The following is a 27325-nucleotide window of genomic DNA, read 5'->3' as shown; positions in this document are numbered from 1 at the left end:
TCTCTCTCTCTCACACACACACACACACACAGCCACATCCCTATACCCAGCACAGAGGTGACATCAGGTGGGACAGGAGCCTCAGAGCTGCGGTCTGCCAGCTCCTAAGAGTGTTATTCGTCGCAAAGACAGAATGCGACGGCCCCTCAGACCTTCTGGGGCCCCTTTCAACCAAGCAGCTGCTAGGCCATTCCTGGGGGGAAGGGCTGAGGCTGGGGCTAGAACTGGGGCTAGGGTGGGGGGCAGGTGGTCCCGCCTGCTCTAAACTTAGCCTGGAGGAGCCAGTCTGGGCTCTTGTCCCTCCAGCTGTGTCATCAGAGAATATTTTTGGGATTGGCAGCTGCAGGCGCCTCTGCCACTCAGGCCCTAGCCTGGCGGGCGGTTGGGGACCTGGCGGCTGGAGGTGGGAGGGAGGAGGGGAGAGAGGCCCGGGCTGTGGGAGGGGGCTGGGAAGAGAGGCTCTCCGGAGCAGGAAGCCAGGCCGCGGGCAGAGGAGGCTGCGGGGCCCCTCGCAGCAAAGGCAAACAGGAAGGACTGCCCCTGAGCGCTCGGCTGGGGGCCCGGGAATCGCCGCCGCCGCAGAGCCGCAGCTCCGGGCTAAGGGTAAGGAGACGAACCGGGAACCGGCGGCCGGGGGAGAGCTCCGCGGCCGGGCCCCAGCCGCTCACCCCCTCGAAGGCCCCGGCCGCCGCCCCCGGCCTCCGCGCGCCCGCCGCCCGCCCTTCCCCCGCGCCGCTGCGGGCTGGCCGCGACCGCCGCCACGATGAAGGCGGGCTCCGGGGATCAGGGGAGCCCCCCGTGCTTCCTGCGCTTCCCGCGGCCCGTGCGGGTGGTAAGTGGCGCCGAGGCCGAGCTCAAGTGCGTCGTCCTGGGGGAGCCGCCGCCCATTGTCGTGTGGGAGAAGGGCGGCCAGCAGCTGGCGGCCTCGGAGCGCCTGAGCTTCCCGGCCGACGGCGCCGAGCACGGCCTGCTGCTGAGCGGCGCGCTGCCCACAGACGCGGGGGTCTACGTGTGCCGCGCCCGCAACGCGGCCGGCGAGGCCTACGCGGCGGCCGCCGTCACCGTGCTGGAGCCACCGGCCCCCGAGTCCGAGCCCCAGCCCGCCGAGCGCCCGCTGCCGCCTCCCGGGGCCGGGGAGGGCGCCCCGGTGTTCCTAGCGGGGCCCCCGTCCCAGTGGGTGCTGCGGGGGGCGCAGGTGGTGCTGACGTGCCAGGTGGGGGGCCTCCCCGCGCCCGCGCTCTACTGGGAGAAGGACGGGATGGCCCTGGACGAAGTGTGGGACAGCGGCCACTTCACTCTCGAGCCTGGCCGCGCCGAAGGTGGCCAGGGCGTGAGCCTAGCGCTGCGCATCCTGGCTGCGCGGCTGCCGGACTCGGGCGTCTACGTGTGCCACGCCCGCAACGCGCACGGCCACGCGCAGGCCGGAGCGCTGCTGCAGGTGCACCAGCCCCCCGAGAACCCGCCCGAGGACCCCGACGAGGCCCCCAAGCCCGTGGTGGAGCCTCTCAAGTGCGCGCCCAAGACCTTCTGGGTGAACGAGGGCAAGCACGCCAAGTTCCGCTGCTACGTGATGGGCAAGCCGGAGCCCGAGATCGAATGGCACTGGGAGGGCCGCCCGCTGCTCTCCGACCGCCGCCGCCTCATGTACCGCGACCGCGACGGCGGCTTCGTGCTCAAGGTGCTCTACTGCCAGGCCAAGGACCGCGGGCTCTACGTGTGCGCAGCGCGCAACTCCGCGGGGCAGACGCTCAGTGCCGTGCAGCTGCACGTCAAAGGTACTGAGACGCGCCCCCCATCCCCGCCCGGGTTTCCCGGGCCCTGAGGAGGGGCCTCCGGCGCAGCCGCAGAGACGGTGGGGGGGAGAGAGGCGGAGTAGTCACATACCTTTTCCTGTCCACCTCCCACCCCCCAGAGATTCGGCTGTAGTAGGTCTCCAGGGTACCCAAGAACTACTTAGCAACACCCCTAAGTGATTCTGAGGCCTAGAGTGGAAAACGACCCTTTGATAAACGGCTTTAAGGAATGATTGATGGACCAGCCAAGAGGGAGCGCTTCTAGTCCAGTGGATTTCAGCCTTTTTGTTTTACTCCCCCTCCCTCAATTGAAATCCCATGTGGGGCCCCCACATAGGAGACTGATATAAGGAACATTTTAGGTCTAGGTCCAGATTTATACCATGTACTTATAAAACCTATCAGTGAGGACAATGGTGTTATTTTATTGAATATACACTGCATTCCTAACTGGGTCTCCTCGGTGAGTCCTGTGGGAAAGTCTCGGGCTGCAGGGAACACACTGAGAAACTCCTGATTCACACCAAAGGGAAGCTTGAGGGAGGAAACATGCCCTTTTACGAAACTGCTCTCCATGTTCGAAAGAAGAAGGTGAAGGAGAGGAAATTTCTATTTCACAGTTGAATCATCAACAATATTTCACAAATGCTTACAGTGCTCATAAACAGAAAACCCGAAGGGGGGGAACGCAGCCCCCCACTGGAAGGTAAACTCTCCATAATCGGAGCTCATCACAGCTGGAGGGATTATACCGTCACTAGTTATTACCCACCTTGTTCCCTCGGGGGAAGAAAAGTTGGCAAATCCTGCCAGCCCTGCCTGGTGCTCAGTCAGGCGTATGGTCCCTGTGTTGTCCTGCTAAGGTCTGATACACCCCAAACCCGCGGGGCCACACTAACTAACACCACCAGGAAGAGGAGAAGCCCAGTGGGAAGGCAGAGCTTGCCTACACCTTCGGGACAAAGTTGATGCCCCAATGGCCTCATAACCCACCGGTCATTTCTATCATCATTTCCTTTGGTAGAGTGCCGTTTTGAAAATGACGAAAGGACTTTTTATATATATTTTTCACTGCACTTTTAAAAAATCATTTTGTGTATTTATTTATTTATGTTCACCAGGATAATTGTACCCCTTGACCATCATCCTCTATTCTCCCTCCCGCCCTTCCCTCTGGTACCCCGCAGTTTGTTCTCTATACTTGAGAGTCTATTTCTTGGTTTGCCCCCCTCTTTTTTCCCCGTTTGCTCGTTTGTTTTGATTCTTAAATTCTACATACAAGTGAGATCATACGGTATTTGTCTTTCTCTGAGCGACTTATCTCGCTCAGCATTCTATTCTCTAGCTCCACCCAGGTGAAAGCAACTAAAGTACTTTTTTTTTTAATATATTTTTTAAGATTTTATTTATTTATTTGACAGAGAGAGACACAACAAGAGAGGGAACACAGCAGAGGAGTGGGAGCGGGAGAAGCAGGCTTCCCTCTGAGCAGGGAGCCCGATATGGGGCTCGATCCCAGGACCCTGGGATCATGACCTGAGCTGAAGGCAGACACTTAACGACTGAGCCACCCAGGCACCCCGATTAAAGTACTTTAAAAGAGAAATTCGTGGGACGCCTGGGTGGCTCGGTGTGTTAAGCCACTGCCTTCGGCTCAGGTCATGATCCCAGGGTCCTAGGATGGAGTCCCGCATCGGGCTCCTTGCTCAGCAGGGAGCCTGCCTCCCTCTCTGCCTCTACCTGCCTCTCTGCCTGATTGTGTGCTTTCTCTCTCTCTCTTTCTGACAAATAAATAAATAAAATCTTTTAAAAAAGAGAGAGAGAAATTCGACTCAGACCCTTGCAGAATTTGTGTAGAGCCCCAAGAGACCCCAGGGAACAGCTTGAAACTCACTGATGGGATCCAAGCCCTTCCATCCCTTTCCCAATTTAAAGTCAGGAAACTTGAGTGGCTGACTCTAGATTTTGGCTTTGGTCATAACCTTGGAGTCCTGGGATCAAGCCTCACATCCCGCATCAGGCTCTGCGCTCAGTGGGGAGTCTGCTTCAGGATTCTCTCTCTAAAATAAATATGTAATTTTTTAATGAATATGTATTTTTTTTAAATAATAAAGTCAGGAAACCAAGGCCCAGGATCACCAGAATGGCCTTGCTCAAGGTGATGTGGCTGACGAGTGTCAGGGTCAGACGAGAATTTAGGCCCTCTCACTCCCCTTCCGGTGGTTTTCCTGTGATTCCAGAACCCCTGCAGGCCCCGGGAGAAAAATGGCAGGAGCTCATGTGGGTTTAGGCACTTGATGATGCAAGGAGTCCTTCCCCTGGCCGGGCCCCCTCCACAACCTTTTCCTGCCTCTCCCCTCCACACAGAGCCCCGCCTCCGCTTCACCAGGCCCCTGCAGGACGTGGAAGGCCGGGAGCATGGGATCGCCGTGCTGGAGTGTAAAGTGCCCAACTCTCGCATTCCCACGGCCTGGTTCCGCGAGGACCAGAGGCTGCTGCCCTGCCGCAAGTACGAGCAGATCGAGGAGGGTACCGTCCGGCGCCTCATCATCCACAGGCTGAAGGCAGACGACGACGGTGTCTACCTGTGCGAGATGCGGGGCCGGGTGCGCACCGTGGCCAACGTGACCGTCAAAGGTGGGCTAGCCAGCGGGAGGATGCCGGGGCGGAGGCCAGCCCAGACCCCCGGCTGAGGGATTCACATGCCTATCTCAGGGCCCATCCTGAAGCGGCTGCCCCGGAAGCTGGACGTCCTCGAGGGAGAGAACGCTGTGCTGCTGGTGGAGACACAAGAAGCTGGGGTCGAGGGGCGCTGGAGCCGCGATGGGGAGGACCTGCCGGCTACCTGCCAGAGCAGCTCTGGCCACATGCACGCCCTGGTCCTTCCAGGGGTCACCCGAGAAGATGCTGGCGAGGTCACCTTTAGCCTGGGCAACTCCCGGACCACCACTCTACTCAGAGTCAAATGTGAGGGCATGAGCGCCTGTGGGCAGGAGGGCCACCAGATGCCTGAGCCTGGGCTGGCGAGGCAGATTTACAGTGGGAGGGCTGCGGGAGGCTGGAGCAGGGCCGGAATGCACACCCTGCCCTTGTCCTAGGTGTCAAGCACAGCCCACCGGGACCCCCCGTGTTGGCAGAGATGTTCAAGGGCCATAAGAACACAGTCCTGCTGACCTGGAAGCCCCCCGAGCCAGCCCCTGAGACCCCCTTCATCTATCGGCTGGAGCGGCAGGAGGTGGGCTCCGAAGACTGGATTCAGTGCTTCAGCATCGAGAAGGCCGGAGCTGTGGAGGTCCCGGGAGACTGTGTGCCCTCTGAGGGCGACTACCGCTTCCGCGTCTGCACGGTCAGCGAACACGGCCGCAGCCCCCACGTCGTGTTCCACGGGTCCGCTCACCTTGGTGAGTCAGTCCCGTTGGCCCCCACCTGATGGTAGCCGTGCCCCAGTCAGGCCCTCCCCATCTTCTCTCCTCCCTTCCCCAGCCTTTGGTCCCCAGCCTGTTCTCGGCCTTCACCTGTGCTGCGCACCATTGCCCTCTGCCGCCCCTCTGGTTCTGATGGCCGCGCTCCGTCCCCATCGCAGTGCCCACGGCTCGCCTGGTGGCCGGCCTGGAAGATGTCCAGGTATACGACGGGGAAGATGCTGTCTTCTCCCTGGATCTTTCCACCATCATCCAGGGCACCTGGTTCCTTAACGGGGAAGAACTCAAGAGTCACGAGCCGGAGGGCCAGGTGGAGCCCGGGGCCCTGCGCTACCGCATCGAGCAGAAAGGCCTACAGCACAGGCTCCTCCTGCGAGCCGTCCAGCACCAGCACAGTGGGGCCCTGGTGGGCTTCAGCTGCCCAGGCGTTCAGGACTCAGCCGCCCTCACCATCCAAGGTCGGTGCGTGTGGGGACCAGGGCAGACAGATAGGGTCAAGGTACAGAAGTCCTGAGTGGGCCCAAACAGAAGGCTCCGTGGTCCACAAGGCCCATGTCAACCTACATGCAATGTAGAGGGCGCTCCTTAGTGTCTTCACCTCACAGCTACCTGCTCTGGTGCGCTTTGTGGTTGAGGGGATTCGGTCACCTTTTTATCTCCAAGACACGGACCCTGGTCCTTAGTCCCTGACTGCTTCCTGTAACCCGTAACATTATCAAAGCAACCTCCTGTGTGCCAGGCACAACCATAATCGTCTCACCAAGCTATGAGTGTTAGTGCTGGGTGATGAGGCCAGGCATTCTGGCTCCAGAAGCATCCTGTGCCACCTGGGGACACAGGGAAGGAAGGAAATGAGGCCCCCCTGAGCAAGACAGCTCTCAGTGGGCATTAAAGGTGCAGGGACATGTGGCACTTGCCATCTCACCATTGCTGGCATGTGTAAGGCCAATTGAGGAATTCCTCGGTGCCCAAGCACAGGGCCCAGAGGTGGTCAGCTGCCGGCACCTGGGGGGAGGGCAGAGTAAGAACCAGCAACCAGAGTAGCATTTCCAGAATGCAAACTGGGATGTTGCCTGGAGGGCTGGTTGATAAGGCAGATTCTTCTGCCCTTAGACATGTGGGGGGTGCCTAAGAATCTGCATTTCAGCAGACTTCCTAGGAATTCTGTACACTGCACTTGAGAGTTGGTGTGTAAACCCCAGATGATTTTTTTTTTCAATTCCAACAAATGCACTGACAATGACCGCATCATGTGGCCTGACATAGGAACACCCCCACCCCGCAGCAGAGAGGGGTGCTGATCCCAGTCAGAGGGTGACGAGGGTGCTGCCTGTGCCCACGCCTCTCCCCACACAGAGAGCCCTGTGCACATCCTGAGCCCCGAGGACAAGGTGTCGTTGACCTTCACGACCTCAGAGCGGGTGGTGCTGACCTGTGAGCTCTCCCGGGTGGACTTCCCAGCATGCTGGTACAAGGATGGGCAGGAAATAGAGGAGAGCGAGTCGCTGGTGGTGAAGATGGATGGGCGCAAACACCGTCTGATCCTGCCGGCCGCGGAGGTTCGGGACAGCGGCGAGTTCGAGTGCAGGACGGAGGGGGTCTCTGCCTTCTTCAGTGTCACCGTCCAAGGTCAGCAACTGTGGTGGTCCGGGCTCCTGCCCCTGAGGCTGACTCAAGGGGGTCATGTAAGCCCCACCCCTCAGTCTGCCTGCTTGGGGGGGTCCCTTCCGGGGATAGCCTTGCGGGTCAGGGGACATGTTTTCAAATTATTCTGTATTTGCTTCTAAGTCCGCCCTTCACCAGCACCCTCCAGTGTTCTTGCCCTCCACATACCCTGCTCTGAGTAGGGAGTGGGGAAACAAAATTCAAGGGAAGGAGAGACGGGGGCCAACATTTATTGGGTACCTACCAGGAGGCGGACATTGTACTAAATACTTCATATATACGCCATTTCGTGTAATCTTCATAATTGGATGAGAAGGAATAGATCTCCAGTTCACAGAGAAAGAAACTGAGGCTCAGAGAGGTTGTGCAACTTACCCATTATCACACAGCCAGCAAACACCATAGCTGGGTTCACACCCAGGTCTGTGCTTACCCTACTGCCTCAGGCCCCCCGGGTCAAAGGGGAGCTTTGAGCATAGTGGACCAGTGGTTCTCAAGCCAGTTCATGTTCTGGGAGCTTCAGAACCACCCTGGAAGCTTATTAAAAATGCATATGCCCAGGCCCCCCCCAGACACCAGACTGTCCAGGGCAGAGCCCAGGGATCTGCTCTGGGAGGGCAGCTTAGGAACCCCCGATTCAGCTCATCATCTCGCTTTGAGTGGAAACCTGTTTCAGCCCCATTGCCAGGAGGTCTTCCAGCTGCTGCCCGCATGTCCCCAGTGATGGGGAACTTACTACCTGTAGAGAGCAGCTGTATTACTTAGCGGCACTGCTAAGTTGTTCCCACCTCCAGCCCGTCCTGGGGCCAGTGCTCCAGGGGCTCTCTTGAAAGCAGCAGCAAGCGTGGCACTCATGGGGCCCATGATAGTGACCTCCTCTCAATTGAAACAAAGGCTGGCTATGCCTCCCCCCCCGGCCCCTGTCCCCACGGAGCCACTTCTAACCCTCTTGGGACTCAGGGAGCTACCTCTGACCCTCAGGTGCCACGAGATCTCATTGCCTCGCCAGCCACACACTCAGTACCCCACGTCCTTGCTCAGACCCCCTGCACAGCATGGCCTCAACCCTCCAGCGTCTCCCCGGGAGGAAGTGGTCTCCTGTGTGGGGGAGGGGGTATCTGTGTGACCCTGTCTCTGCTCCCCACCAGACCCCCCGGTGCATATCCTGGACCCCCAGGAGCACGTGTTCGTGCACGCCATCACCTCGGAGTGTGTCATGCTGACCTGCGAGGTGGACCAAGAAGACGCACCCGTGCGCTGGTACAAGGATGGGCAGGAGGTGGAAGAAAGTGACTTCATGGTCCTGGAGAAGGAAGGGCCCCACCACCGCCTGGTGCTGCCTGCCGCCCAGCCTCCGGACGGGGGCGAATTTCAGTGTGTCGCTGGAGACGAGCGTGCCTACTTCACGGTCACCATCACAGGTGGGGGGCCAGGCAGGCCCGTGGGACACTGCCCGGGCAGCCACTGTCCCCAGGCCATGCTTCTCTCTCCCCTTGGCTGATCCCATGTCGTTCCTTGGCCTGCACCCTGAGGGTCAGTCACCCACAGGAAACACGTTGTCATTAACACTGGCCAGGGCTGCAGGACCCACAGGGAAGCTCTGCCCTCTCTGTTCCCCTGCGGAGGGGAGCTTTACAAATGGTAGCTGTACGGCGAGGCGGGGTCAGGGGCAGGCAGGCCCCTGCACTAGGGGGCTTAGGAGATCTGAGGAGCCTATGGGAGACTCTGGCTTCATCTGGGCACCCAACCCAACTCTCCCTGGTCCCACCTTTCATGCGGGCCCTGCCCCAACCCTGAGAATGTAGCACGTTTCTTTAGCAGAGGGTGCCTCCTTGTCTGTGATGCGCTTTGGTGACTGTGGTGGGGTCTCCCCCCCAGGCGTGGCTGTCTGAGCAGCCATGAGACCTAATCTCTCCTCCGACACATGGCCCACTTGCCAGGAGGAGGGAACGGCATGGATCAGGCAGGGCAGCGGGGCCCCTGGGTCCCAGCCATGACTGTCCCTGTCCTCCAGACGTCTCCTCGTGGATCGTGTACCCCAGCGGGAAGGTGTATGTGGCAGCTGTGCGCCTGGAGCGCGTGGTGCTGACCTGTGAGTTGTGCCGGCCTTGGGCCGAGGTGCGCTGGACCAAGGACGGCGAGGAGGTGGTGGAGAGTCCCGCACTGCTCCTGCAGAAGGAGGACACTGTCCGCCGCCTGGTGTTGCCCGCTGTCCAGCTTGAGGACTCCGGCGAGTACTTGTGTGAAATCGATGACGAGTCGGCCTCCTTCACCGTCACTGTCACAGGTGTGGGTTCCCCCCAGCTGCCCGGAGCACAGTCCTGAGCCCTTGGGGGAGCTGGCCCAGACCCCCTAGTTAGCTCGCTGGGGAGGAGGGAGGCAGGGCTGCGGGGCATGGACCAAGGATCCCTGCCCAGAAGACCCTGGAGCCCCGTTCCAGAGGGAGCAGTCTCCTCCCTGGCCCCGGGGCCACCGCGGGGAAGAGCTGTGTTCCAACGGCTCGTTTGCTGAGCACTTCCTGTGTGCCGGCCGCTAGGCCAGGGGCTGTGGATGCACGCGGGCTCCGTGCCCTGAGACCTGCCAGATTAGCTGGCAGCCGTTAACCAGGGGTCGCAAACGGGCAGTCCGTAGGGCCCCATGCAGCCCACAGATGTGTTTTGTTTGGCCTGCAGAGTCTTACCAAAGTCAGGACAGTTCAAATAACAATCCGGAGTTATGCGTCCTCTTGAAAAAGCCGAAGACCCGGCGGCTCTGGTCCCGCTTCCCCCCGTGGCGACGAACAGCTGGCGCTGAGTAGCAGCTGCCCCCATAACACGGGGCCCACGGTCCTCGGTCCTTGCCTCCTCGCCATGCCTCTCTGCCCCTCCCCAGACTGCTTCAGCCACTGACCTTCCCACCTGGCCCCTGTGGGCGTTTGAGTTTGCGACCCCTGTGTTAAACCAATAAACGCGCAAATAAACGTACAGTGGACACCTCGTGACAAGTGCTGCGAAGGATGAGAGCCGAGGGCTCGAGAGAGGAGAACAGGAGAGTCAGGGCGGGCATCGGAGGGAGGCCCCGTACCACCCGTAGGAGCCAGCCCTGGGCTGGGTCTGGACACCTGGCGGCAAGCAGACAGACATGCCCACTTCTCCCTGGGAGCACACAGCCCGGCAGGAAAGCCAGACACGCGAGACGGTCTTAGACGTGCATTGTCCAGTGTTGTGATAGGGTGCGGCAGGAGCTTGAGGCGGGGGGGGGCTGCTGGCCCTGTGCGCAGGCAGGAAGTGCGTTCAAACTGGATACTTGCGGCAGGAGCTGAGTTAGCTAAGCTAACTCAGTGGGGTCAGGCGTGGACTGAAGGTTGTGGGGAGAATGTTTAAAGCTGGAAAAGCACAGGACGACTGTGGAAGTGATGGTGGTTCATTCGGTGCTGGAAACTTGAGGGCTGCAGCCTACGGTGCCATTCCCAGTGTGTCAGGGGGAGGGGGAGCGTGATAGGGGAGTGTTGTTGCAGGGCCTAGGCAGCTCTGCGCGGCACAGAAGAACCCCGCTGGCTTCACTGGAGTGCCCACCCCGTACCCGGCACCGTCTCATTGCCCTGGCCCCTGCCCTGGCCCGGGAGTGATGACGCTTCAGTCCAGGCTGAGCTACTTAGCACGCCCCACCCACGAACACACACTCTCTCTGCATTCCAGATGCAGCCTGGCACACACAAGCCACAAAGCCAAAGAGGCCTTCCTGCACATCTTCTGTCCTATAGTGAGGCCCTTCAGGCTCTGGCCAGACATAACGGCATCCACACACATTTCCACCCACACTTGGCCTCCCCACAAAACACCAGATTCTTCACGGGGAAGTTGACACAAGCACCACCTTGGCTTTGGGCCAGGGAGAACCAAGTCTGATGCCAAGCTGAGGTCCCACAGCTGTGCCCACACCCCAGCCCCATCACCGTACCCCATCTTCACCCGAGTGCCCATTACCTCCCCCTCCACCACAGGCAGCCACTCCTCTGCAACTTGCCAGCCTTGCTGGTCCCCAGAGAACCAGCCGGCATCCTCTAGAGTCTAAGAACCAACCGTCAGGGAGGTGGGTGGCGGAGGCAAAGGACTTGAGTGTGTGCTGGTGAGCTCATCTGCCCATGCGTGCCTCTGCAAACAGTGGGACCGGGAAGCTAGCAGTTCCCGAGACTCACCACCAGGGGGCTGAAGGTTAGAGGCGCTCTAAAAGTGTTCTGGAAGCTAGAAGATTCTGAGACAGACATCCAGGGAGCTTGGGAGCAGGGGCAGGCTTGGGCTCAGGGCAGGGCACCAGTCACTTCTTGTGTTGACACAGCTCCTTTTCTGTGGAAGAGCGACCGGTTTGGAGCAGTTGGAAATGAACTCCCAGAATCAGTGTTGAGCATCCCTGGGGAACCCTCCGACAGGTGTTGGCAACTCATACACAGATGCAAATATCATTACTGAGTTCTGCCAGCCTTGGCTTGCAATCCCTACCACTGCTCACGGAGTCTGAGCCTCGCTTTCCCAGATGGCAGTTCTTCCTCTCCCCCTCCACCCCCCGCCGGCCCCCGCCACAGAGCAGGTCTAGCCAGGTGTGACCTTAAAGAGGTTGGGTAATCACTCTGTGCCTCAGTTTCTTTGTCTGGAAAACAGGGATAAGACAATACCTACCTCTTCGGATCGCTGTGAGGGTTCAATGTGTAAGGTGCTTAGGGCTGTTCTGGAACGTTAGGAAATAATACTTGTTATTAGAATCCCGGATCTCTCTCTCTCTTTTTTTTTTTAAGATTTTATTTATTTACTTGACAGAGATCACAAGTAGGCAGAGAGGCAGGCAGAGAGGAGGAAGCAGGCTCCCTGCTGAGCAGAGAGCCTGATGCAGGGCTCCATCCCAAGACCCTGGGATCATGGCCTGAGCCGAAGGCAGAGGCTTTAACCCACTGAGCCACCCAGGCACCCCAGAAATCCCGAATCTCTTATTCACAATTCTGCTCTAAAAGAACCTCTTAAGATCAGAAGTCTTTTTGTTAATTTGGTTATGCAAAGTCATTTCAGTAAAACCTGACATTAACTTCTGTGAAACGATTTCTACTCTTTAATTATCCTGCCCTAGAGTACTCGAGTGTACCTATAGGCTACCCGGGAGAAGCGTTAGTATGGTTGATGGGGGGCGGGGTGCCCCAGAGGGGGCAAGGAGAAGCAGGTGTGTGACCTATGATAAATGCACCGCTGCCGCTTTCTGGATTTCCAGCCTCGTGGATTTCAGAGAGCAGGTCCTAGACCTCTTACCCTCGTTATGAGTATCCTTATCACATTATTGTGAGTGACAGGGACTTCTTGTTGCCTGGGAGGCCAACAGCGAGTGTGTGACAGCCTGTGATCGCCCCCCTCTGCAGAGCCCCCAGTGCGCATCATATATCCCCGGGATGAGATGACCTTGATCGCAGTGAGCTTGGAATGCGTGGTGCTGAGGTGTGAGCTGTCCCGGCAGGACGCACCTGTGCGCTGGTACAAGGATGGGCTGGAGGTCGAGGAGAGCGAGGCCCTGGTGCTGGAGAGCGACGGGCCACACCACCGCCTGGTGCTGCCTGCCGCCCAGCCCGAGCAGGGGGGCGAGTTCGTATGTGATGCAGGAGATGACTCGGCCTTCTTCACTGTCACCGTCACAGGTGGGCGCTCTCTGTGCATCCTGGGGAGCTAGAGAGGCAGGAGGCTAAGGGACAGACACCCTACCTTCTCACTTCCTGCATCTTAGGGCCCCCTCCCACACACCTGCCCCCAGGAAGCCTACCCCTCCCCCAGCTTCCTCATTCTCAGCCAGCAGAGAGCTCTGGCTTGCCCAGATCAGGCCGTGACAGTGACTGGAGGCCTGGTGGAGGGAGCCTAGCAGTTAGGAGCCTTCAGTCATCAAATATTTATTGAGCAACTCCTGTGTGCTCAGCACCGTTCTTAATGCGGATAGAGAAGCAAGCCAGTAAGAGCAGCCCTCCAGTTCTCCACTCGAATTCGAGTTCGTGGAACTAGAATTCTAGTGACGATGGACAGACAACCAGTAGGTGTTAAGTACATCAGAGAAAAGAGGGGTACGGGGTCGGGGCCACATGGGGGGAGTGTGCACTAGGGCCAGCTAGGTCGGGGACTACCTCTCCCTGTCGGTGGGACTGTGGACAAATTCTTTTCCTCTAAAGAGTCCTCAAGTCCTCATCCACAAAGCGAAGCCGACATCGGTGCGGTAGTGTCAGGAGTACCTGTGCCAAGAGCCGTAGTGCGCTTAGCGTGGCTCCTGGGACACAGCAGGTGCCCATGGAGGTCGCCACCCGGGGCCCAAGAGCTGCTCTGGGAAGAGAGAGGGATGAGAAGCCAGCTGTGGGGGGTGGGGGAGGACTCAGGTAGAGGCCTGTGGCCGAGCCTGAGCCCCACTCCCTTCGTCTGTCCATCCGCCAGCCCCTCCAGAGAAGATTGTGCACCCGGCAGCCCGCTCACTGGACCTGCAGTTTGGGGCCCCGGGGCGCGTGGAGCTGCGCTGCGAGGTGGCCCCTGCCGGGTCCCAGGTGCGCTGGTACAAAGATGGGCTGGAGGTGGAGGCATCAGACACGTTGCTGCTGGGAGCCGAGGGGCCTGTGCGCACCCTGACTCTGCCCCACGCCCAGCCTGAGGACGCCGGGGAGTATGTGTGCGAGACTCGTGACGAAGCTGTCACCTTCAATGTCAGCGTGGCTGGTGGGTGCTTCCTGCCGGCCTGGGTGCGGGAGGGGGGAGTAAGGCCAAGCCGACATGCTCCTCTCTCTGTCCAGAGCCCCCAGTCCAGTTCCTCGCCCCAGAGGCATCCCCTGCCCCACTCTGTGTGGCCCCCGGTGAGCCGGTAGTGCTGAGCTGTGAAGTGTCCCGGGCTGGCGCCCTGGTCTTCTGGAGTCACAACGGGAGCCCCGTGCAGGAGGGCGAGGGCCTGGAGTTGCAGGCCGAGGGCCCTCGCCGCATCCTCCGCATCCGGGCTGCAGAGCTGACCCACGCAGGCCTCTACACCTGCCAGTCGGGGACAGCCCCGGGGGCCCCCAGCCTCAGCTTCACCGTGCAAGTGGCTGGTAAGTATGGCCTGGACTGAAGGCCTGAGAGAGCTATACCTCCAAACCCGTATGAATCTCCCCCAACTTCTCTAGCGTGCTTTGTCCATCCCTCACCCACCTCTCTCGGCATCTTGCTTCTTTCTCACTGCCCCCCTCTTAGCCCTCAGGCCTCTCCCTCCCAGTGACCCCCCGCTCTGACCCACAGAGCCCCCCGTGCGGGTGGTGGCCCCCGAGGCAGCCCAGACGAGGGTTCGCAGCACCCCAGGCGGGGACCTAGAGCTGGTGGTACACCTCTCCGGGCCAGGGGGCCCTGTGCGCTGGTACAAGGATGGGGAGCGACTGGCAAGCCAGGGGCGGGTGCAGTTGGAGCAGGCCTGGGCGAGGCAGGTGCTGCGGGTGCAGGGGGCACGGAGCGGGGACGCTGGGGAATACCTGTGCGACACGCCCCAGGACAGCCGCATCTTCCTCGTCAGCGTGGAAGGTAACAATGCACCCCTCACACCCTGTGGGCCCTGGCACCCCAAATTCCACACCTTTGCCCCATCCTGGGACCCCCTCCGCCCCTGACCCCCACCTTGCTATCTCTGCCTCTAACCGATGCATGCACAACTGGGATGAGGGTTCAAGCCTCCTTTTTTCAGGAACCCTCTCTGTAAGAGAAGACATAGCGCAGTGGTTAAAACTAGGGGCTCTGAGGTCAACTCACCCTGGTTCCGACCTGGGTTCTGCTTGCCAGTAGTGTATGACTCTGGCAAGTTGTTTCACCTCCCTGAGCTCTGGCTCTGAAGTGGAGGGATGGTGCTTGTCTTCTAAGGCTGTGGTGAGAGTTAAGAGAAATGGGGTCCATGGTAAATGATCTGTTATGGAGTCAGAGGCAGGCCAGGATTGAGAGAAGGTGGCTAGGAGGGGCAGGGAGCTGGCATCTTGTCCTTCGGGACACCCTCATGGTCCTCAGGAAAGATGTTTCCAATAACTGGGAGATGCACCCCCAGGAGAGGAGGAAAAGGAGGGAGAGGGAAAGACACAGCCCACCTCACTGCCTGACCCCATCCCCCAGAACCACCACAGGCAAAGCTGGTCTCAGAGCTGACACCTCTCACTGTCCACGAGGGAGATGATGCCACCTTCCGGTGTGAAGTCTCCCCACCGGACGCCGAGGTCACCTGGCTACGCAATGGGGCCGTTGTCACTCCAGGGCCCCAGCTAGAGATAGGCGAACACGGTTTGAGCCGCACACTGACGGTGCGAGGCTGCCAGCTCGACGACGCGGGGACGGTGACCGCCCGAGCAGGGGGCACAGCCACAAGCGCCCGGCTCCACGTTCGAGGTCTGGTCCTGATGGGGAGGGAGTGGTCTTGGCTTCTGTCCCTGTTTGCCCAACCCTGGCCCTAGCAGATATGTCCACGCGCCCCGGGATCATGGGCCAGGGAGCAGGGTGTCAGGCTCTGTGCCCCCTGCCCCTTCCATCTCAAGAAACAGAGCTACTGTTCCTGCGGCGCCTGCAGGACGTGCGGGCTGAGGAAGGCCAGGATGTGTGCCTTGAAGTGGAGACGGGTCGAGTGGGTGCAGCGGGGGCCGTGCGCTGGCTGCGAGCTGGGGAGCCCTTACCCCATGACTCGCGCATGTCCATGGCCCAGGATGGCCATGTCTACCGCCTCTTCATCCACGGTGTTGTGCTGGCTGACCAGGGCACGTACGGCTGTGAGAGCCACCACGATCGGACCCTGGCCAGACTCAGCGTGAGGCGTGAGTGTCCTGTCCTCTCCTAATGCACCACCCACCCCCTGACACAGCCTTTCCTGGCTGGCCCAGGGCCCCTCACACCCCCACCAAAGTGCCCCTCACCACTGAGGCAAGTTAGCCCTGCCTAGCCTCTAGAAGTGTGACCTGAAGCAGCCTGCCCAAAGCAAAACTTTCCCTTTTTAGTGTTTTCTATGTACCTTAGAAGTCCATGTGGATTTTGCATTCCATTTCACATGTCCAAGTTGGCTTTGCTGTAAACATAAATATTATACTCCAGAAAGACCTGCTGTGTTATCCCTCGGTCACACGCCCCAGGATACATGGGCCCATTTGGCAAAGAGCAATCCCACCCCACAAGCCGGAGCTTTCCATTAACTGTGAGACCTCATGCAAATGAGTTAACCTATCTAAGCCAAGTCTTCTTAAAAATGGGGGTGATCCCTACTCCAGGGATCTTTGGGAACATTCATGAAGATAACATAAAAGATGCCCACACAGACCTTGGTAAATGATTGCTGTTGCTTCTAATTTATCTTCTAATTTATTTCATTCATCTAATCACAATAAACCCATGTCTCAATGCTATTAACCTTGTACAACCGGGAAAACGAAGGCCCAGAGAGGTCAAGCAGTTTGCAAAAGGTCACACAGCACCCAAACTACGTGGCAGAGTTGGGGTCAAATCCCAGCGTGTCTGACTTCAATTTCTGTGCTCCTTCCAGTGTCAGAGCACCCCTCACCCAGATCTCTCAACCCTCCAACTGCAGCTCACCCCCTTCATGTGTGCCCTCCCCTAACAGCAACAAGCCCCTCCCCCCAAGTTGGTCTGCTGGGCTCCTTTCTCCCTGTACCTGGTTCTGAGCTTCTTTCCATACGGGCTCAGGTTGGGTGGTAGGGGTGGTACAGCAGGGCCAAGGGGGTGCGTGAGCCCTCAAAACCCCTGCTCAGAGCTGGAGCCCTCATTCTCCCTCTCTCTCCATCTCCCCCAATCAGCGAAGCAGCTGAGGGTGCTGCGGCCTCTGGAGGATACGACCATCATTGAGGGGGGCAGTGCCACCTTCCAGCTGGAGCTGTCCCAGGAGGGTGTGTCTGGGGAGTGGGCCCGGGGTGGAGTGCGGCTGCAGCAGGGGCCCAAGTGCCACGTGCATGCTGAGGGCCGCACTCACCGCCTGGTGCTCAGCAGCCTGGGCCCGGCCGACTCGGGCTGCGTCTCCTTCACCGTGGATTCCCTGCGCTGTGCAGCCAGACTCACTGTGAGAGGTGCGGATGCTGTGCCCACTGCCTGCCTACCGACTGTGTGACTCTACTGATCCCCCTACCTGTGTGGCCCCCACTGACCAAGCCTGTCAGAGTGTGACACCCCTGATACGTTGGCCCCGTGTGGCCCCAGAGACTGCCCTGCTTGAGTGTGACTCCTTTGACCCATCTGATCATCCAGCGTGACTCCACTGACCTCTGGTCCCTGCAAACCACTGACCGTGCCACTGTGAGCCAGCCTGTGCTGGTGTGGTCCCTATTGTCTGCCTGCCTGACCATGGCCCCACTGACCACTCTGAGTGTGACCCAACTGACCACACCTGCCTGCTGTGACCCCCCCCCACTGCTTGCCTCATTGGGCCTCTCTGGCCACTCCAGTCCTAGTGATCCTCTAACTGCCTGAGGATGACCCCTCTAGCAACTCTGCTTGAGTGTCCCCCATTTGTCCAGCCCACCGTGTTCCCTTCCAACTGCACCTGTTCTAGAGTTATCCCCATTGCCCTTCTGAACCCATCATGTTCCCCACTGGCCAGTGTCACCTGTCCATTCCAGCCAAGTGTAGTCCTCCTCACCGACCATGCTTGCCTATGGGTGACTCCACTGGCATTTCTGCTTTGGTCGCCACGCCATGCCCCTCTAGCCCCAGCATGTCCCCCACTGGCCACCTTAAAGTATGACACCCCCTGTTGGTCACTCCTGTCCCATTGACCCCCATGGCCCTGTCCTATCCTCCACTGACCAGCATCCCACTTGGATCCCCAGCACATTCTCTGCCTCACTAGTGGCCTCCACTGATCACCTTTCCTAAATGTGTCCACCACTGACCCCTGTGCCCAAGTATGTCTTCCATCTCCCACTCCCAGAGGCCCCAGTGACCATTGTGCGGGGGCTACAGGACCTAGAGGTGACCGAGGGAGATACAGCTACATTGGAGTGCGAGCTTTCTCAGGCCTTGGCTGATGTCACCTGGGAGAAGGTCAGAGCCCAGCCCACCTTGGCATCATAAGGAGGGAAACAACTAATATTCACTGTAGGGGTGTGCCTGGCACTGTGCTCAGATTTACATTTACTTTACACTTAAACCTCTAATCCTTACAACAGCCCTATGAGGAAGGTCTTGCGATCTCAGTGTTACCTGGAAGGAGCCTGAGGCTCAGTGGGGTTAAGTATTGCCCAGGGACAGACAAAAGGGGTAGAGCCCTAACGTCCCCAAAGGGGACACCTTCCCAACAAGGCTCGTCGCTCTCAGCGAGGCCCTGAAGGCTTGGGACAGCCAGATCCCAGCTTGAGAGCCAGAAAGGCAAAAACGCGCCTGGAAGCCGCCTGACAACAGAGGGCGCCGCCGCCGCCTCCCAGGACCGTGTCCAGCGGAGTTCACCCTGACCCTCTGCAACTCTCGCCCCTAGGACGGGTGCCTCCTCACCCCCAGCCCTCGGCTCAGGCTCCAGGCCCTCGGCACGCGTCGCCTTCTCCAGCTGCGGCGATGCAGCCCCTTGGACGCCGGGACCTACAGCTGTGCAGTGGGGGCGGCTCGCGCCGGGCCCGTCCGCCTGGCTGTGCGCGGTGGGTTCCGGGTGCTGCCGGGGCTGGGCAATGCTGTGTGCGCGGGGGCTGCGGACCCGACTGACTGCTGTGCTTCCAGAGAGAAGGGCGGAGCGTGGGCGTGGTCGGGTTCCGCCCCGCCCCACCTCACGCCTCCCGCTCCGCCCCAGAACGCAAAGTGTCTGTGCTCTCCGAGCTCCGGTCTGTTCGCGCCCGCGAAGGTGACGGCGCCACGTTCGAGTGCACCGTGTCGGAGGTCGAGACCACGGGGAGCTGGGAACTCGGAGGCCGTCAGCTGAGACCCGGAGGCCACGTCCGCATCCGACAGGAAGGTCTGGCAGACTTTCTTCCCACTCCGGTCCCTTGCTGCCCCGCCCCTGACTCAGACAGGCCCCGCCCTACTAGGGTAAGCCCCGCCCCAGCTCGAGTGGGCGCCGCCCCATAGCCCAACGAGCAGTCTCCCGGTCTTTCCCGGGTCTCCAGCTCTAAGCCCTCCTTCCTGGACCGCTCCTCTTTCCCTTCGACGACCCAATTCTGCCCAGCCCGGCGCACATTTGCCGCGTCCAAACCGACCCGGTGACCTACACCGGCCCACCCTCATCCCCGAACCTTCCCCAGTGGCGGCTCCTGCCTCGCTTAGCGCCTCCCTCACGTACCCAGGGAAGAAACATATTCTGGTGCTGAGCGAGCTGCGCCCGGAGGACGCCGGTGAGGTCCGCTTCCAGGCGGGTCCCGCGCAGTCCGTGGCTCAGCTGGAGGTGGAGGGTAAGCTACTGGGGAGGAACGGGAGGGAGTGGGTATCATCTTCCCTCCCCCTCGGGAGTCTCAGGCTGGCGGCTGGTCCTGGGAACGCTGCCTCCCCGCCTCCCAGCCTCCCTTCCTCGAGGGACTCTTCTGGGGGAGGGTCCCCTTCTTGGGGAGGAGGAGACTTTGGGGTACAGAGGAACGGGCTAGTGCCATGGAGATCTGAGACCAGGAGTGGAGGCTGCAGAGGGAGGGAAGATGCCTCTCTCCTCCTGGGGCCCCTGGGTGTTCCTATTAACTTAAGCTCTCCTCCTCACCCCCAGCACTGCCTCTCCAGATGTGCCGCCGCCCCCCTAGAGAGAAGACGGTTCTGGTCGGCCGCAGGGCCGTACTGGAGGTGACTGTGTCCCGCTCGGGGGGCCACGTGTGCTGGTTGCGGGAGGGGGTCGAGCTGTGCCCCGGAGACAAGTATGAGCTGCGCAGCGACGGCCCCACCCACAGCCTGGTCATCCATGACGTGCGACCTGAAGACCAGGGCACCTACAGCTGCCAGGCCGGTCAGGACAGCGCCCACACGCGGTTGCTGGTAGAGGGTGAGTGAAGCTGACTGGGCAGAGGTCAGAGGAGCAGGCTGGCTGGCTAGGAAGGAGGGGTGGCCTGGCAGCTGGTGGGCTGAGACACACCTACCAGAGGTTTTCCAGGACTTGGGATGACCAGTTGGTTCTGGGGTGTACTGGAGGTCTGGAGTGGGGGAGGGGGTGAGGAGAGGAGGGAGCCCTGTGTTCTCCACAGGAACCATTTGCTTCAGGTCAGCTGTTCCCGCCTTTCTGTGCCCTTTCCCGTTCAGGCTTCTCGCTCCCTCCTGACTCTGGACATCTGTCTCCCTTGAATGCCCCATTGGTACCCTAGTTCCTCTCCTTCCCACCTACTGGCCCCTTGGTCTATGCCCCCACCTGCTTCTCACCCCCCTCCTGCTCTCTGCCGTCCTGGCTTCTGCCCTTCCTGGCGAGCTCCATATCAGTCTGAGCAGAGGGCTCCTGAGCTAGTCCCATTTCCTTCCTCTTCCACGTGGAATGCCCCACCCTCCTGCATCTCCTCCAGACTCGTGTCTTGTCCCACTCCTAACCAGGGGCTGACCCGTCCCCCCCCCACCGCACCCCACAGACATCCCTGATAGAGGCCCAGGAAGGGTGAGGCAGGGGGTGAGGACCCAGCTCTTCCTATGTGGGTTCCTGGGCTCTGCCAGGGGAGAGGACGGTGGTGCCCACTCTCTCCCCAGCCCCACGCCGAGTCATTCCTCTGCAGGTAGCTAGGAGGACCGAACCAGGCCAGGCAGGTGCCCTCGGACAGCTTGGAAGGCGTGTGCCCATACCCTGGGCAGGGGTTGGGGGGGCAGGGGAACCAGAGGTGCTGAGAGACAATAAAGTGGTATAGTCCTTTTCCCTGGCTCTCTGTGTGATGTAGGAGGGCAGAAGTTGCCCGGGGGCCCTGTGTTGTAAGTGACACAGGACACCCAAGGCTGCAGCCCCTCCAGTTTGGCCCCTGAAAGTGCCAGCCACTGAAGACCACCACCACTCTTGGCAGAAGCCACACAGTTTGGCACATTTATAAAATATGTAAAACAGGGTGGGGTGAGGGGAGACAGAAGCATGAGGTGTCCAGGGTGGTGTGACAGACACCAGACATGCACCGTGCATTGAAGCCCCCTCCCCCAGCCCCTCTCCCTAACCCAGCCCAGAGCAGCACCCCCCGCCCCCCTCCCCTGCCCCTGCCCTCAGGCTGGTGGCTTTGCAGAGGACAGGGGACCAGGGTGAGGGGTGCTGCCGTTTGCCCCATAGACAAGGACAAGAAGCCTTAGATGAGTCTGGTTGAGAGGTGGAGCGATGGGAGAGGAAGGCAGACCTCCTCCATATTGACATGCAGGAGAGTGGCCTGTGGGACCCCAGCAGTGGGAGAGGAGGCAGGGCCAACCTTAGACAAGCCCTATCAATCAGAAATCTAAGGCAAGGGTCCCAGTGTCCCCTCCAAGCCCACCCCTCCATACACATACACACACACACACACAGGCGACACACTCACAACCCTGAGCACACCCCAATGGGGCTCACACCCCGCATCCCTCAGGAGCCCCTCTGGAGCTAGGGAGGAGGCTTGCCCCTTAGGCCAGGGCTAGCCTGAGACAGGTCCTCCCTTCTGGTAGCCAGGCCAGCCCTCTTCAGGGTGGGGAGAGGGACAGCCAAGGCCACAAGGCCAGGCGGGCTGGGTGGTGATCCAGCAGGCCTCCCCAAGCCGACAGAGCTGGTGACCGTAGAATCTAGGTGGGCGGGTGTGCAGGACCGCTATACCCGCACAGGGGGCCCTGAACAGGCTGTCAGCGGCCCCCGAGACCCATACTCATAGTCCGCATCTGTGGGCGAGGCCATGAAGGAGCTCAGTGAGCTCCCGGTCTGCCGGTCCCGGAAGCTCTGGATGTAGCTCTGTGGGAGAGTGAAGACAGGAGTGAGAGAGGCACTGCAGACCCTGCCCAGAAGGCCACCTTGGGCAGACAGCCTGTCCCTGCACCCCACAGCCTGAAACTCAGCCCACACTGCCTTAGGCCCGGGACCTCACCACACTGGGAGTCCACAGCCCTGAGACCCTACTACCCCTTACCATACCTCATTAATATTCATACTCAGGACACCTTTCCCCCAATCCTAGAGCTGGACCCCTCTGGCCCATTGGGCAGGGGTTACAATAGGTAGACAAATGCTAGGCCTGCTAGATAGTGATCAGCCCCTGGGGGAGGCCTAGCCCTGCTGGGACAGAGTCTGCCGCATTCTCTTCTTCCCCTTTGGGGCTGGAGAGGCTCAGGGTGCTCACCGGGGAGAGGACATCTCCGTTGAAGCGTTTGATGGGCACCGGCCTGCGCCGATAAGCCGGGTCAGGGGGCCCGGGCCTTGGAGGTGCCCGGGGACCTCTGGACGGTGCCCGAGGGGGTCTCTTCTTCCTCCGCTTCTCTTTGCGCTGCTCCTGCTGCCGAATCCGCACCAGCTGCACGCGTCGCCGCTGCCGGCTGATGACCACTGTGGGGGTGGGGCAGAGAAGGGTCTCACAGGCCACCTGCCTCGTCTCCCCCAGGCCTCCCCGATCCACCCTATCCGAGGGCTCCAGGCTTCCAGAATCCCCTTGTCTGCGACCCCCCATTTCCCCTTCCTTTCCTGGTCTCCCACCTCCCAAACGGGACTTCTTGCAGTTGTTTTTGTCTTCCGAGAGTCATGTGGAAGATTCCTAGACTTCTAAGTGCTCCTTCTCCAGCTGTTATCCCTTTTCCCACCCTGAGCCCCAGGTGACTCACCTAAACCAGCCCTCATTCTCCATCAATGGGGCAACTGCTATCTCCTTCTCACTGATCTGCCTTTCTACACTTGCCCTCCCCGATGTTTTCTACACTTAGCAGCCAGAGTGACCATCCCAAATCCTAAATGAGATTATAGCCCCCCTACTTTAAACCTACAATAGCATCCCATTGCCTTCCTGGTAAAATCTAGAGTCCCCGTCATGGCCCAAAGGGCCCACACTAATGGCGTGCCTCCACCCACCACACTCCCGCCCATGGCCTCAGCAAGCCAAGCTCTTGCTTCTGTGGACCTGCTCCTGCTGTTCCCTCTTCTCTAGCTCTTTGCATGTGGCCTCTTATCCTTCAGCACTCTACTTAAATGTCACCTCTCCCAAGTGGCCTTCCCTGCCTATCCTATCCATAATAGCCTCCATAAGTCCCTTGTTCATGTCACCCTGCATTTCTCTTTCATATAACTCCAGACCTGGAATTACGTAGTGCTTGCATTCTGTTGTCTGTCTCCCTCCACTTGAATGTAATCCCTTGAGGGCAGGGACCTTTTCTGTTGGATCCCCTGTGCCTGAAATGGGCTTGCCACAGACCCCACACAACCCTATACCTTGTTGCAGAACGAAGATTGGGGCTAAGGTCCTGTCTTCCCAGACGCTGAGCGGGTCAGCTCTCCAACTCTTCTGAGGTATACACAGCTCACCTGGCCACTGGTGTACACAGCCCTATTCCCCCACACCCCATTCCCTCCGTCCCCCCCACCCATCCCTGGCCACTCATTTCTCTCTCATCCACCCTGTCTTGTATCCTCTCACCTTCCGTGTGGGAGTCCCCCTCGGCTGTCACCCGCCACTGCACCAGAACGCCCATCAGGCTGAGCAGGGGCCAAAGTGCCAGCAGGGCCCAGCTCCGCCAGCAGAGGGGGGGTACGGGGGCGGCACGCAGGCGCTCCACCGCATAGCGCCCCAGCAGCAGCAGCTCGGCAAAGTAGTCGGCGGCAGTGGCAATGAGCGCAGCACCAGTCACGGCGGTGGCCAAGGTGGTGAGTGGTCGGGGCCAGCGCAGTGTGAGCAGGGCACAGAGTAGGCCGCCCCCCAGCAGCAGCCCCAGTGGGCCCCACACGGAGCCCGGCTGGTAGTAGGGCGCGGAGCCCAGCAGGGCGGCAGCAGCGAGCAGCAGACCGAGCAGCAGCCCAACCAGGAAGAGGCCCACGCTGCGCACCAGCATGGCCACCAGCCCGCAGAGCAGCCCAATGCCCAGTGCGATGCCTGCACTTGCCCCGGCACTCAGCTGCGTCTCCAGCACCCGCTCTCGGTAGCACAGCAGGAAGATGACCACCGAGCCAAACAGCAACCCAGTGAGGAAGAGCACTGCCTTGAAGCAGCGGTAACCTGGAGGGGAACAAGGGCTAGTAAGGGTCCAAAATGAAGTCACCGGGCTCCAGGCAGGAGATTGGAGGGTTCATGGACATGGAATCACAGGGGAAGCAGTAGCAGGACACTAAGATCAGAGACCCCCCCCCCAGGTCACTGGTGTCCTGAAGGCATCAGTGATGGGACCACTGAGGTCGAGGCAGATCAGAGAGCTAGGTCACTGGGAGTCACTGGGAAAATAGAGAGACAGAGTTATTGAGATGAGCGTTGGGTCTTTGAGGGTCACAGGAGTCAGATAAATCATTGGAGTCAAGAGTGAATCAGTGATAGGGACATTAGGATCTTTGGAATCATAGGGCTCAGAGAGATAGGTCACTGGAGACACAGGGGATCAGCAATCAGAATCATCATGGCCTTGGGAGGGACTGTTCAAAGAGATGAGGGATTCAGAAGTCAGAACTTGAGAGATGAGGGTCACACAGGTTCAGAAAGATGAGGTCTTTGAGGGGTCACAGGGCTTCAGAGATACGACATTATTAGAAAATGACAAAAAGAATGGAGAAGCAGAGTTATTGGAGAGGGGTTCCAGAAGATGAGGTCATTGCAAGTAGGGAAATCAACAGACATGGAAATGTTGAGAGTATTAAAGGGTTTCTGAGAGAGGCTAATATTGAGGCCAAAGAAATAGGAGATCATTGTTGGGGAAGGGTAGACAATGGCATCACAGGGGTCAACATGTTAGGAGTAATAGAGGGAGACAGAGGGATGGGAGGTAATGAGATAACGAGGTGGTTGGGGATCACTAGGGTCATAGGGTGTCAAAGAGGATTATAAGGGGAAACAGTGGTCATGGAGTTTCATCAAAATGGAAGTTACACCCATTAAAAGTACCTGAAAGGGTGAGGGATTTGTAAATACTGAACAGTTGGGAAGAGGAAAGTCAGAGATGGAGATTAAGGGGTCATGGAGCACTAAAGAGAATGTTCATAAAGAGGAGATTGAGTTTTAGGAATGAGGAGAGGCATCAAAGTCCAGGAGGTTCTGGGATTAGAAAGAGGAATAGGGCATACAGCAGGGCTCAGGGTCCAAGAGCCTGGGAGTGAGAGCATCCAAGGAGGGTAGGGTGGAGGAAAGCCCAGGAGAGGGCATGTCAGGGTGCACTGAGCAAATGCAGAGGTAGTAGATATGGGCAGTGGAGGGCATGGGATGACAGACTCCTTGGAGATTTAGAATGTGTCCTGAACCCTTAGAAGGGCATTTCCTTTTGCTCATTCTGCAGTTGTTCAGCCTAGAGTTTGGGGGTGGAAGGGGAGGAACCATCTGGCTCCCATCCGTGCCTACTACACAGCCATTCTAGGGAGAGGTATAAAGGCTACAGAGCACTAATCTCAAGGCACCTCTGCCCAGCCTGGAATCCAGACCTCTGTGCCTCCTTTGTACTTCTTCCGGTTGCCTATAATGCTCCCCTGGAGCCCCCCCCCCCAAGGAGCTTGTTCCCCATTCTGAAATCCTATAACTCCTGCTGTAGTCATCGGGCACTTACTTCACTAGCCCATCTCACACCTTTATGCGAATTAGAAAAAGTCGTGTCTTCCCCTAGGCAAAGCAGCCTGTGCCAAGACCTAGAGTTTGGCAAGTGGAGCAAGGGCTAGATTTCAGCCCCCAGTTACCTATTCAGCTGAACTCCCTTGTGCAGTGCCCCATCCTATACAACTCTTCACAGCAGCCCTGATTACTAGAGCCTGCCTTGTAGGCTATCTCCATGTATGTGACTACCATTTAGCCTACCCTAACATGTATTACAGGGATGAATGTTCCAGAAGTCTCTCCCCTATTGGACAATAAGTCCTGTGGTAAAGGACTATGTTCAATCACCCTACTAAATATTTTCGGTATCTACCTAGCAAACACATCTTTACCACAATAGCTATTATTTATTGAGTGCCTACTATGTTCACAACAACCCAATGTGAGACAAATATCATTGTCCCCACTGTTCAGATGAGAAAACTGAGGCTTAGACAGTCAGGAGCTAAGGTATCACAATTAGTAAGGTGCAAAGCCAGTTTCAAATTCAAGCATGCCTAATTCAAAAACCTATGTTTTCTAGGATCTAGAGTCTAGATCCATGAACATGTGTGGGATGAAAGAAAGAAAAGAAAGCTATGGTAGTGGTGGTGCTGGTGATGTTCTAGAGAAGATTTGGTGGGGTGAGGGGGTCTAGATAAATAATTGGGGAAGCAGTGGGGAGCCCAGATAAGGGATGAGGTAGGGGTCTCACCGAAGAAGCAGTAGACGACTCCAAACAAACAGCACATGATGCAGACGAGGGCCGGCAGTGCCTGGTACCTGCGCTCCAGGGGCTGCTCACAGGGTGCACCCCAGAAGGCATCATCTGGCTCGGGGGGCAGCAGCTGGAACCGCAGTGTCGCCACAGTGCCTGGCATAGTGCTGGGAATGGAAGGGAGTCACCCTCCCAGGTCAGCCTGACAGAGAGGAAGTTGGGGTCAAGGAGGAGTCCTGGGTCTCCACCAGGATGGGGGCAAGAATGGGAGTGGGAGAACCAGGCAAGGACACCAGTGGACAAGGGAGTGGTGCCCAGATCATGCAGCTCTGCAAGCATTTCTGAAGTGGACAAAAGACAAAGGGAAACAAAGTGCCCGGCTAAAGGAGGCTAGGATGAAGAAGTTAAAAGGGGCAGTGGGTTGAGAAAAGAGGAGGGCAATGTACTGCCGGTAAGAAGGAGGCAGCCAGGAGACTCCTCTGTGGGCGGCTAAATCTGGAATTGTCCAAGATCTACCTGGGCTGGAGGCGACCTGAGCTTCTGAGCGAAAGAGGCTGTACAGGGGTCGGAGGGTCCGGGGGTGCGGAGCGCTAGAGGCCCCAGCTGACTGGGGTCCGGGAAAAGTCCGCCGTGCAAGGAGGGGGGCTGCTGGGCCGGAGGGACTGGTCTCTGTGCGGCGGCGTCGCTGCTCCGCCTCCAACACAGGCTGGCACTCCAGTCCCGCGAAGTCTCCGGACCCAGGCTGGGCCTGGGGAAGGGAAAGGAGCAGGAGCAGGGGCTTGGGCTGCCCCAGAGCCGCGGCCCCATGCCCTGAGCCCGCCCGCGGCCTTTGGTGCTGATGGACAGCTCCGGCCTCTGCTCCTGACGTCACTCAGGGCGCACCATCCAGGCAGGGGCGGGCTGCTTCTGACGTCACCAGGGACGCACCAACCACGCCGGGGAGGCAGAGGACTCCGCCCCCGGCGTCTCCCTCACCCGCACTGAGGAGGGGGCACTTCCGGGGGTCCTTCCCCTTTAACCTCCCCCTTCTGCTCCGTCTCCGGTAGCTGGAGCCCGAGACCCCACCCCGGGGGCGGGGATCTCGCAGTGACACGTCGGACAGCGGCGGCGGTGGCCGAGGCTCCCG

General features: G+C 59.2%; 2 protein-coding genes across 2 annotated transcripts; one reads left to right on the top strand and one right to left on the bottom strand.

The window, feature by feature from the left end:
- The first annotated feature begins 689 nt into the window (after positions 1-689).
- Positions 690-27325, top strand: LOC111153214 (obscurin like 1). The gene is made up of 21 exons (XM_022512142.1): positions 690-1775; positions 4161-4430; positions 4509-4760; positions 4892-5194; positions 5377-5673; positions 6572-6844; positions 8029-8301; positions 8895-9167; positions 12261-12533; positions 13309-13584; positions 13659-13946; positions 14134-14409; positions 14986-15255; positions 15402-15674; positions 16665-16931; positions 17792-17904; positions 18335-18491; positions 18641-18802; positions 19131-19235; positions 19538-19807; positions 27246-27325. Exons 1-21 carry the CDS (start codon positions 764-766, stop codon positions 27287-27289), a joined length of 5727 nt encoding a protein of 1908 aa, XP_022367850.1. The 5' UTR covers positions 690-763; the 3' UTR covers positions 27290-27325.
- On the bottom strand, positions 21554-26397 carry LOC111153467 (transmembrane protein 198). Its single transcript, XM_022512532.1, has 4 exons — positions 26197-26397; positions 23358-23933; positions 22077-22279; positions 21554-21691 (listed from the first exon to the last, which is right to left on the bottom strand). The coding sequence occupies exons 1-4, from the start codon at positions 26360-26362 to the stop codon at positions 21554-21556; spliced, it is 1083 nt and encodes a 360-aa protein (XP_022368240.1). The 5' UTR covers positions 26363-26397.

Source organism: Enhydra lutris, unplaced genomic scaffold (genome assembly GCF_002288905.1).
Source record: "Enhydra lutris kenyoni isolate GAN:26980312 unplaced genomic scaffold, ASM228890v2 scaffoldscaffold1, whole genome shotgun sequence".
NCBI lineage: Eukaryota > Metazoa > Chordata > Mammalia > Carnivora > Mustelidae > Enhydra > Enhydra lutris.
Note: the sequence above shows the minus strand (reverse complement) of the source record. Positions and strands in the feature narration are given on the sequence as shown.